Source organism: Epinephelus moara, chromosome 10 (genome assembly GCF_006386435.1).
Source record: "Epinephelus moara isolate mb chromosome 10, YSFRI_EMoa_1.0, whole genome shotgun sequence".
In the NCBI taxonomy this organism is placed as follows: domain Eukaryota; kingdom Metazoa; phylum Chordata; class Actinopteri; order Perciformes; family Serranidae; genus Epinephelus; species Epinephelus moara.
In genome coordinates this window covers 2,150,534-2,162,424 of record NC_065515.1, presented here as the reverse complement: position 1 = coordinate 2,162,424, position 11,891 = coordinate 2,150,534, and the positions used below count along the sequence as shown (strand labels likewise).

At 44.4% G+C, this 11,891-nt stretch overlaps 1 protein-coding gene across 1 annotated transcript in view; it reads left to right on the top strand.

Moving 5' to 3' along the window:
* nwd1 (NACHT and WD repeat domain containing 1) overlaps positions 1–9,535 on the top strand; it is an 18,918-nt gene extending 9,383 nt beyond the window's left edge. Inside the window, exons 8-19 of the mRNA XM_050055560.1 lie at positions 764–881; positions 1,113–1,277; positions 1,422–1,619; positions 2,331–2,453; positions 2,553–2,752; positions 2,863–3,135; positions 3,290–3,380; positions 3,754–3,902; positions 4,262–4,535; positions 4,729–5,282; positions 7,777–7,882; positions 9,143–9,535. Of these exons, the coding sequence (XP_049911517.1) occupies positions 764–881; positions 1,113–1,277; positions 1,422–1,619; positions 2,331–2,453; positions 2,553–2,752; positions 2,863–3,135; positions 3,290–3,380; positions 3,754–3,902; positions 4,262–4,535; positions 4,729–5,282; positions 7,777–7,882; positions 9,143–9,456 (2,565 nt within the window). The 3' untranslated portion in view covers positions 9,457–9,535. The remainder of the gene's footprint in view (positions 1–763; positions 882–1,112; positions 1,278–1,421; positions 1,620–2,330; positions 2,454–2,552; positions 2,753–2,862; positions 3,136–3,289; positions 3,381–3,753; positions 3,903–4,261; positions 4,536–4,728; positions 5,283–7,776; positions 7,883–9,142) is intronic.
* The last annotated feature ends 2,356 nt before the right edge of the window (positions 9,536–11,891 follow it).

Below are 11,891 nucleotides of genomic sequence, written 5' to 3'. Positions count from 1 at the left end.
AAAAGTTGCCGGCAGTCGGCCCAGTGAATGAAGTTATTTTTTTCTCTTTCATTTTATAGTTGTAGTTTACTGATGTATGAACAGAGGTTACATAAAACCAGAGTGAGCGTCCTCTACTGACCAATCAGACTGCAGGGTTTCTAGCTCCACCTTTTAGTACCAGATCTGTGTGCCACGTCACAGTGAAGTAGTGTATAGCAGCAGAGAGTGAGGCTGAGGGGCTGTGAGTGAACTGTGCTCTGTACTGGCACAGTATATACTTGTCTTAAGCGCACAAATTAAGCAAAATGTGGAAATGATTTAAATAAACTGAGGTAATGAATTTCATCTTCTGTGAGCGAATTTAAAACTTCGGCTTCGATTTATTTACTATTTCATTTTAGTAATTTAAAAAATGATTTTCTTGCTTCTGTTAAGCTTCAGTAATCAGACCTTCGTCCACAGCAACGGTCTGTTATCCAGAAATAACAGACCTCAGGATGCTAAAGCCAGGTAATAAAATAACACCTTTAAAGGCGCCACTCTGCATAATGAGTTTCTTTTAATGCTTGAAGTACAGTTTGCTGAGAATACTTCCTTATTTTTGCTTGAATAACATTTTGAAGTCAGGACTTTAATTGCAACAGAGTATTTCTACACTGTGGTAGTAATACTTTAACACAAGTAAATGATCAGTGTACTCTGCTGCAGACGTTCACCTGACTGTGGAAGTGATTACCTGTATGTTAACGGTGTATTTTGATTGGCTGTTTTGGTGTCACAGGTCCCGCCCCAGCCGCTGTGGTTTGCTCCAGGATTGGCTAACATCAGGAAGCTCCAGGAGCTGCCGTATCACCTGCTGCACGCTGGTCTGTGGGACGAGCTGCGACAGGAAATCATCGGTAAGATGAGGGAGGAGCTTTAGTGTTAATATGGAGATACATGAGAAACACATTTAAAACACACTCACGGCAGGTGCAACAGCAGAGGGAGAAAAATAATATTTCAAGTTTCTTAACGTTTAATTTTTAAATATAAAGTTTCAGTGTTGTTTCAGTTATTAGTACAGTTAGTACAAACGCTCAGCAGATGAACTGATTAATTAATAATTAGTTTCCTGTTGTGTGTTTCAGGCAGCGCGGAGTGGCTGTACTGTAAGAGCAGGGTGTGTGGGGTGTCCAGTGTGATCCAGGACCTGGACCAGTGCTCCCAGTACATGGACTGCAGTGAGACCAGACTGGTCCGAGACACACTGGTCCTGATAAAACCCAGTCTGGACTTCCTGGACGGACACATGGGTCAGTTATTCTCTGTTAATATTAAATTATTTGTCTGTTTGTTTCTCTCTGAACAGTCGACGTGTCGTTCAGAGTTTAAAACCAAAATGAATCAAATTCAAAGTTAATGACTAAAATGTGACGAGTTTTTCTCTCTGGTTTCAGACACGTCTCTGTTTTACACTGAGCTGCTGGCCAGACTCTGCTCCTTGGCCACGCCTTTCCCCTCTGTGATTGGCCGGCTGTGTAGCCAGTGTGAGGAGTGGTTACTGACGTGTCCTGAGCCCATCCTCGTTCCCAAGTGCAGTTTCTTGCAGCAGCCAGGGGGGGCGCTACAGCACACACTGACTGGACTGCAGGGAGGTCAGAAACATGGCGTTTATTACTCTGAAGGAAGCAGAAGGTTAAAGCTGACCGAATTATGGTTTACTAGATGGAAAATACATTTTGAAATAAATTCTAACTTTAATAATTCATGTTTTAGCAAACTGTGGGAGGTATAAACGAATTCTAATTCCATCAGCTATAAAGACAAATGTGTTTCAGGCTTTTCTTCATTTTCACAATAATCTCTTAAGGATATCAAATTTAGAAAAAAGAAACTGAAATAAGTGAACAGAGACGTCCAGTTACTGCGGTCAAACTGTGAGAATAATACGTCGCCTAACTCTCCTTTTTATTATTTATTAAAATGTTTACAGGTCCAATAACATTGTTTGATGAATAATAGGTTCAACTAGGACAAATTTAATTGGCTGATTCATGTTAATGTTGTCAGTGAATCTGCAGTCTGTTCTGAATACAGCTGACCACAGGTGGTTTCACAGAAGACGACACACACTCTGTTTGACTTTTGTTGTATGGAAATGTCTTTTTGCTGCTCGTAAAGGCAAACTTGTTGTGCGCTGGTGATTATGACTGGTCTGGAATCTGATTTATGGAAAATAATCACAATCTAAATCCTAGTTTTGGTCGGAAAAATTGATTTTCCTCAAGTGGTTCAGCCCTGAGTAACAGTGGTGTGAGGTGTGTCAGGTGCAGCAGCAGAGGTTTTACCTGTCGTCCTGTCTCCAGGTGTGCTGTGTGTGGACGTCAGTGTGGAAGCGGAGCTTCTGGTTGCGGGTTCAGATGATGGCGCGGTGGCGGTCTGGAGCCTCGCTGACCAGCAGCTCCTACACTCACTGCTGGGACACACCGGTCAGTCTGGGTTCAGGGAATATTAATAAATAAATATTAGATATAAATAATAATAATAATAATAATAATAATGATAATGATGTGATCTGGGCCGCGTAGGTGCAGTTCTGTCAGTCAGACTGGTGGACAGCTCCGCCCACTGCCTCTCATTGGCTGCTGACGGCTCTCTGAGGAGGTGGAGCCTGACGAACGGCCAACAGCTGCTCTGCATCCAGGAGGCGGTGCCCATCGACTCCGCCCCTTCCTCAGTACACCTCCACCTGTCTGATCAGCTGATCTTTGTTTACACCAGGACACAGGTGCGACTGTCAGTCCCCGCACAGCGTTTACATTTTTACTTTTTTAATAACATCTGCTTCTCAGCCAGTTCTCAGGTTCGTGTGCAGATCAGAGCTTCTTGTTGTTGCAGGTGAAGGTGTTGAAGCTGGACGGAGCCGAGCTCCTCAGCAGCAGCAGTGATGATGATGATGATGATGATGATGATAAAGGCTCGGTGGTTCTGGGAGTTCTGGGAGAATCTGTCATGTGTCTGTGTGATTCTGGTCTGGTCAGAATATCTCATCCTGTTAATGGGACTCAAACTGTGGAAACCTCACAGAGACGTTTGACGCTGGTGAATTCTGTTGTGTTACAACAGCGTGGGAAAGTGTTTGTGGTTTCTAGAGAAGGATTCCTCCATCAGGTTTGAGTTGCATCCATAATCCTTAACATCCATTAAATCATCCATAAAAATCAGTGATGCACAAACGATGTGTCTGTCCTGTGGTAAAACCCTCCACACTTCTTCTGTTACACTCGATCACAACTCATGATGATATTTACCTTCCTGTCTGCAGATTTCCAGGACGGGCAGACAGACAGTCGTCGAGTTTCCTCTGGTTCCCTCGTTGCTCTCAGTCACTGAAGATGAAAAAATACTGATAGCAGGTACGACCATGCTGATGATGATTTAACGGATGAAAACAAACAGTGCTAAGGTTTGTTTTGTACCATGTTGAAACAGTTCACATCACGAGGTGGCACATGGAATTCTTTGGTATTCCCGGAGAACGCCATCAGGTTTCTCTCCAAACATATTTTCTGTTGTGATTTAAGCGTGCAGAGGTGTGACGGGACTGAAATAAGTGAGCTATGGTTCCTAACTTGGCCGGTCACACGTGGATTAATCTAAACAAAGTCACTACAGAGCATGGAAACCTGATGTCTCAGAGGAACCTGTTTCCCTGTGTGCATGTTAACGTTCTCGGGTCAGACTCTGGGTTACTGTGTTCCACCTGATGTGTTTTTGTGTCCTCTGCAGGAAGTGATCGGACTCTGAGTCTCTTTAACATCGACAGAGACTCTGTGGACGGATTCCTCGACCTCCAACACGACGACAGTGTTTTGTCCGCCTGCGTCTCATCAGACTGCCGACTGCTGGCCTCTGGAGCTGCTGACCAACTCATACGAGTAACAGACTAACCGCCAACATACAGGACATGTAGACGTAGACCAGGCGTCATCAAAACAAATCTAGCCATTTTGCAGTTACAGCCCATGACCTGCTTCACAGTAAAACCTCTCCACCTGCTCAGTATTAACAGCCCTGCAGCTGCGTCACAGTTAAAGCTAATCCAGCTGCTTTATAGTAAAAACCCTCCTGATATATCACAGTTACAGGAATCCAGATAGTTGCCTGCTTCATACACCTCCAGCTTCATGACTCTCACTGCTAACAGCTTTAAAATGTATGTGAGTGGAGTCCAGAGGACAGACAGTCACGGCGGCAGTATTTATGTGTTCCTGTTTCTCTCCCTTTGTGTCGTCAGATCTGGTCGGTGACCACCGGTACGTTGTTGGACACTCTGTGTGGTTCAGACTCTCCCGTCACATCTGTCTTTCTGTATAACGGCTTTGTGATTTCGGCCTCGACGGCAGCTGCCTGCGTCCATATGTGGAGTCTGAAATACGACACTTGTCACAAACCCACCGCCCACGTCCCCGCGGGCTGTGCCCACATCGCCGTCACTAAAGACGCGGACTGTGTTTTCTACGTCCGACAGCAGAGCCAGACGGAGGTCATCAGCTGGAACAACAACACAGGTCAGTGCTTGGGCAAAGTTACAGACAAAGAGATGCTGCTCTTTGCAGTTTGGGGTGAGACAAATTAACCTCCATGAGCTTGTCTTGTACTGTTACCATGTTCAAGTCATTCCCACGTGGAGGGGCACGAGTCTCACCATTTGTAACAGCACCTTCAGCAGGTGGTGAAACCTCCTCCTGGATCTCCCTGCAGGTTCTCTGTCGGAGCGTCTGGCGGTCTCTGCTGAGGTCTGTTGTCTGGAGTTAGCTCAGCACAAACGGCTGCTGCTCTGCGGTCTGACCACCGGCACCGTCCTCATCTACCCGTTAGCTCTGCCCCAGGAGACACTCTGCATCCCCCCTCCAGAGAGCCTCTCCAGGGTGCTCTGCCTGGCTGTCAGCTCCCAGGAGAAGCACGTGGCGGTGGCCTACGAGGACTCTGTGTGTTTGTTTGAGATCAGCACCAGAGACAGCTTCCCCACGGTGGAAGGACCTCTGGAGGGGTTCCCCTTGTCCCTCCTCCACGCCCCGCTGTCCTCCATGGCCCTGCTGTCTGACCGCAGGCTGCTGTATGGGACAAGCTGTGGGGAGGTGAAGCTGCACGACTTCAGCAGTGGCAGCAGCTCCGACCTGGAGCCTCATCGCAGCAGAGTGACCTGTGTGACGGCCAGTAACTGGGGGACCCACGCCCTGGTGGGCTCCGAGGACGCCGTCCAGAGGCTGTGGGCCCTGAGCCCGCTGGTCCTGGACCACACCATGGAGTACAAGGTCAGAGCTACTGCACAACACCAGAGAACAAGTTTAATATTTTCCCCACTGACTACAAATGACTTACACTTATACATAACTGCAGATCATTTCAACAGGAGTGGAAGAACTCAGAAATTTAACTTTAATAAAAATAGTTTTTAACAGTTCTAACTTCACAGATGAAGACACGTCATTTCATTACAATCGTTCAGCGTTATTTATCATCTGTTTATATATCAGCATGAATCATTTCCTGTGGACATAGAGGCCTGAAATGTATTTGTTTTTAACCATGTGTTCTCTCAGACAACTGGTTGTGTTGCAAACAAACTGTTCACATACTTGCCTTCGTACTAACTGTGTTTCTGGAGTATCCACTAGAGGGCACACTGAGAACTCTGACGGATTTGCATGATGTCGACAATAAACACAGCGACACCAGCAGATGTGACGACACTCATGAGGTTACTAAATAGTTAGTTCTCAGATCACTGCAGAAGACGCGACAGCAGAAGAGTAGTGTTCATTTCGGAGGACGTGCACAACCAACGCTCAGAGCAGGCAATTTTATGCTTTTCGTTGTTTAGGTTAAAATGCTATTAATAAGCTGATGGCACACTAAAATGTAAGTGAATTCCAACAGAGATAAAAACTTATAATTATACCATTCTCATATGGTTCTAAGAAAACTACAACCAATCATTGCATTCGGACCAAATGCAATGATTGGCCAAGCGCCCTGTCTGTCTTCTCCACGTGGAGGCCTCCAGCTGATGTAACCGCTCGCTTAACATAACACACACTTGTGGATATAAACTTTTCTCCGTAACAATGGCAGACAAATGCGGACCACTGCTTCCACCTCCAGCCGCTCCAACAGGGAAATCAGTTGGCAAAAGAAAGAATATAGCAGAAAAAGCTAACACTAAGAGAGAACTCGATGCTGCAGGAGCCAAAACACGGGTCAACATCGGCTCTGCTTTCGAGTGATGGTGAAGACTGATGCAGCTTCATCCTGAGCTAAAAAGGGACGAGATGGTCGCAGAGTTTCTGCTGGACAGGTATTTTTAGTTTGCCTTTAATGTAACATAGGCTATAACGTTATATATGACAACACAGCATCCAGCTGCTAATGGCTAACGTTAGCTACTGAGTGTCCAGTAGCCATTACAGCCTGACTATACACATTAGAATTAACCAAAGACGAAACTTTATCTTCTACTACGGCGTCCTCTGAGACGGATTTCTACAAAATGAAGGTTATCTTAAACTGTGTTCCTGTTCTGACATCCAACGACACAACAAGACATTTTTATTCTGGGTCTGTCACTGCTTCTCTCTGATGTCGGCTGTTTTTCTGCCACCAGGAGGCGCACGCCACTGCTGTGACATAACTGACTTCCACTCAGAACTGGTCTATACTGTACACTGCAGTGTGCTCTACACCATTTGTCAATGTTTATATACTCAGAAGTTTTAAATAGGGATGCTAAAGTAAATCATTTCCAAAATGACGTTATCATTCAGGGTTATATATCAGAGTATTGCTACTGATTTTGATATTTCAGTTACAACACAGATGTGTCTTGGATATGAAAGAGATTTTCAGAACCCTCTGTATAATTAACTAGAGCACTCAGAGAGCGCAGATTTCCGCCAAGCAGCTCGGATTTCCCGCCATTTTATTATTTTATCCACTTCGCTTCAACCGATCACCACCAAAGTTTTATCATCTGTTCCTTGTCCCAATTCCTGAAATTTTCATCAAAATCTGTTCTAACTTTTCGAGTTATTTTGCAGACAAACAGACAAACGCTGGAGAAAACATAACCTCCTTGGCGGAGGTAATAATACTAATGTTTACATGAAGAATTGACCCCAGAGCAGTTTTACAGTAATGTAAAACATTGTGTGGTTCTAGTATATTATTGAGCCTTCATTTTCAACAGTGCTGTGTGGGCCGATATCCTCGCATACAAAAGAGTTACAACAGTCTCAAATTATTTTTGGACATGTGGAAAATTAAACACAAATAGATTTAGATCGGACGTTTCTGCAGATTTTGTGCCTGGTTGATGTCTCATTAAATTGATTCAGAGATTTGTGTTATGTTACCACAGTTTTACACATCTTGCAAATGGATTTGCTTTTGTCCAGCTCTTCTCTGTCTTCATACTTTTTAAATCCAAAATGCAACCTGACATGTTAGTTTTGGTGGTGCCTTGAGTGGAGCAACCACTGGCACCTGCTCTCATATGGCCAGATCTGGTTGTGTGAAGAACCAGAGGCTGAGAAACTGATGAGGTTAAAGGTCAACATCCACAGGAAAGGCAAATATTAAAAGATTGATTTGGGGGTTTTATGAATCAATATGGAATCGTTCAATTTAGGATCGATTTGAATCAGGAAATCGATTTTCTAAACCGAGCTCTATTTACCATCATATAGAGCAACACAACGTCCCGATCTCTTCATGTCTTTAGTCTGACTTTATTCTGCTGTTGATGTTCAGGGTTTTTTCTTCGAGGGCGTCCTCTCCGCTGCTTTCTCTGACAGCGACCAATTCGTCTTCACTGGATCTCAGGACAGAACTGTCAAAGTCTGGGACGTCGCTACAGGTAAGTGTACTGATGCACCGGTGACGGACACGTTTCCAAATAATGTCTGAACCACATTTACCTCCTCAGGGTTTTATGCCTCCACGAACCAGTCACGTTGCAGTTACAGTTTACATCCATGAGGAAATTCCCTCAGGGTCTTCTTGATATATCACATCCACAATAATTAGAAGAACACAAGGTCACAGCGACCTTGACCTTTGACCACCAAAATATAACCAGTTTATTGTTGAGCCCAAGAGGACTTTTGTGCCAAATTTGAGGAAATTCCTTCAAGGTCCTGAGATATCACATCCATGAGAATGAGAGGGACGCAAGGTTACAGTGACCTTGACCTTTGACCTCCAAAATCTTATCAATTTATCACTGAGTCCAAGTTGATGTGTGTACCAAACGTGAAGATATTCTCTCAAGCTGTTCTTGAGACTTGGCGTTCACGAGAATAAGTCAGACAAGATCACAATGACCTTGACCTTTGACCACTAGATCTAAATGGTTCATTGTTGAGTCCAAGTGGATATTTGAACCACATTTAAGGAAATTGCAGACGTTACGGTGTTCATGAGAAGGAGACAAAAGCAAGGTCACAGTGACCTTGACCTTAGACCATCAAATCCAATCAGTAAATCATTAAGTCCAGCTAAATGTTTGTGCTAAATTTGATGAAATTCCTATCAGGTTTTCTTGAGACGTCACATTCACGAAAGAGCAAGAACAAGATGGAAACAAGGTCACAGTGACCTTGATCTTTGACCACCAAAATCTAATGAGTCCATTGTTAAATCCAAGTGAGTGTTTGTGCCAAAGTTGAAGAAATTTCCTCAAGGTGTTCTTAAGATATCATGTTCACAAGAATAAGACAAACAAGGTGACAGTGACCTTGAACGTTGACCTGGTTACCATCAAAATCCAATTAATTCATTGTTGAGTCCAAGTGAACGTTTGTGCCAAATTTAAAGAAACTCCGTAATGGCATTCTTTAGATATCATGTTCACGAGAATGGGATGGACAGACATCCCAAACCCATAACCTGTCTGTGTTGTCGGCGGTGTGGAGGCTTAAAACTAGGAAGAAACGTCTTGAGTCACCAGCAGCTGCTCCGTCTCACTCCTGCCGTTAACCATCATTTGTATTTAATATTTTTCCAGTTCACTGAGCAGATCTGTGGCTAAAATGTTCCTGCAGGCGGCCGTGCAGGACTGTGGTACACGGAGTCAAACTCACGTCGTCACTCAGCTGTTTGCATCTTCTCCCGTCAGGAAACCTGCTGTACGTTCAGTACGTCTACTCCCCCGTCGTCAGGATGGTGACCTATAGGAACGGCTTTGTGGCGCTGTCTCAGCAGGGCTCCGTCATCAGGGAGGTCTTTCGCTGCCCGGACCACATCAGTCCAGACTACAACCCTCTGAGGAACGTCAAGGCCCAGTACCGGGTCACCTCCAGGGACAAGAAGAACCAGGATGGCCGGCAGAGCTCCGGCTCCGACCTCCAGGACTACAACCCGGCCCAGTTCAACCTGAACCTGATGAGCATGCTCAGAACCAAACCCTCCTCCACCTGTCTCATACTGTAGGACACCGGGGCCCAAAGCGGGGCCCCAGGACCTCCAGGGGCCTCCAGTCCCTACAGCAGGAGGATTCAAAAGACAATAAGGAAAAATCTATTTTCATAGTAAATCAATTAATTCAGGGTTAATTTACGCATTAACATGAATTTTATGTTATTTTTATATTGTGAAAAATTAATCTTTAGGTTTCTGTGATCCTCACTTTCACCAGAACACTTTCTGCTGCTTGTCAAATGCAACTGCTTTCATAGGACGCAACAGCTGAGGGTACCAGCAACAACACATTTAAATAATTTAGTCATATTGTGACAAATTAATGTGAGTAATTTAAATAACGTTTAGTGTTCAGATGGACAGAGGTGGACTCTGCTGCAGGACTCTGTGAAGACACAAACAGTTCAGATCATCACTCCGTCCCAGACCTCAGGAGGTGAGTGTGTGATTCTTTATCAACAGATTTTCACTGAGATGTTTAAGTAGTTTAAAATGTGCACCGCGTGTCCTCCTGACTGCCACAGGTTCAGTTAGAATCATTCACCACTGAACTCTTTTATCTGCTGAAATAATCCAGCTAACCTTTTAGCGCCTGTGTCCACACCAAGGTTTTCTTCAGCAGAATAGTGGTGGCAGGGCGCTGGGGAGCGCTTCATCTTATCGCTCTCTGCATATCTTGACACAAACATTAGCTAGGTAGCTGTAGCACGCAGCAAACCTCCACCAGCTCTCAAAGATGGAGAAAATTTGGCAGGAAGAATATAATTCAATTTTTTTATCACACCATGTACAAAATACAAACAATCAGTTGAACCACAGCACAGCTCACATATATTATGATCATGTATAAAACTACAGACATTCTGGGATAGGGTTATTCTGATCTCTGAGGGAATTTTAGGTCACAAGATCCCAAGGACCCACGGATCATGTACTTGGGATCGATACCTGTGGACCGGGGGCGATTGCTCTGAGACAACAAGGGAGGCTGAACTTCCCCGAAAATTTCATAGAAGAAATGGTCAAATATGCACTATTGAATTTACATTGCATTAAATGTGCGCTAGGATGCTTTCACATCATGACTATGATGTTCAAACGTCAGCTGTTTATCACCAGTTTTCAAACGCAACCTCCCTGTCATACATTCTCGTGTCAGCACGGTGGACGCGGAGCCTCCAAGCATTCCTATGAGACAGCGCTGAGCAGGTTTTGTTCAGTAAGACGCTCATTGGATAAATGCGACAAAATCGTCACTTCCAGGGAGGCTCAGCTTCCCTGGGACCTAATGGAGCGGTCAGCGGGAGAGGACACTCAGTGTCTGCATGTTGATTGGAGGAAGTGTTTAAAAGGCTGAACCCCTTTGTGATTGACAGTGCTTTGGAAATACTCACCAGCATCGTCGCATTTCAAGCTCAGCCCCATGCGGATATTTGCGAGTGGAGTCTTCTGACAGAGGACCGTCTGGAGTTCCTTACTTTCACCGTTTGTACAGTTCAGGTGTTTAAACCCATCTGAGAATCTTTGAGGTGTGTGTTGCTGTGGTTTTATGGCATGAGTGTGGTTGAAGAACGGCTTCAATTAAATGTTCCTTTTATAAGTTACTGCCTCCCTACAATGTGACAAATCTTATGATGTAAACGTAAAGTGAGCTTCCCCTGTTTGAAAGACCAGCAGCCGCCACTGTTGTGCACTTAATTCATAAGAAGGACACTTATCTGTTCAAAATCCTTTTACTGGCATGCAAAGAGGTGATTACTAGGAACTGGCTAAAACGTGACCCTTGAAGTCCAGGGGTCGTATTCACAAAGCTTCCTCGTGCAAAGAGTCGCTCATGGTGACAAAATTTGAAGAAAATTCTTAGAATTGTGACATTTTCTTAGAATTTCCCCTTAAAGTTAAGATGAGGTCCTCGTTAAGATAAAAGTTATTCACAAAGTGTCTTTTCTTAGGAGACAAACTGTTGGGAGCAGGAGGAGGAGTTTAAGAGTTTCTGAATCAGAGGAGAAAATGGTGGAAACACAAAGAAACACTGTCCTCTCACCTGAGGACTAAAGCATCGACACACGTGCGATGCCGGGACAAATGGACAGACTATAAGAGCAGAGAGGTTTTGTTCAGTCAGCTGGTCTGAAGACATGCATCAAAGAGTTGTAAACTGAAGGCAGTGGTTCCCCCCGATGTTTTGTAAATTCATTCATTCATTCATCTTCTAACCGCTTCATCCTCTTGAGGGTCGCGGGGGGGCTGGAGCCTATCCCAGCTTGAATAATTAAAAGATTAATGAATAATAAAATACATAAGCTAGGTAGCTAGCATAACGCTATGCTAACAGAGAGGTTACTACACAGTTAACAACAAGCTGACAAGGTGAACGATGATAAAAGCACCACACTTAAAAACCTCTAGCGTCCGATCTGCTCCCAAAAAAATGCTTTTCTGTCTTT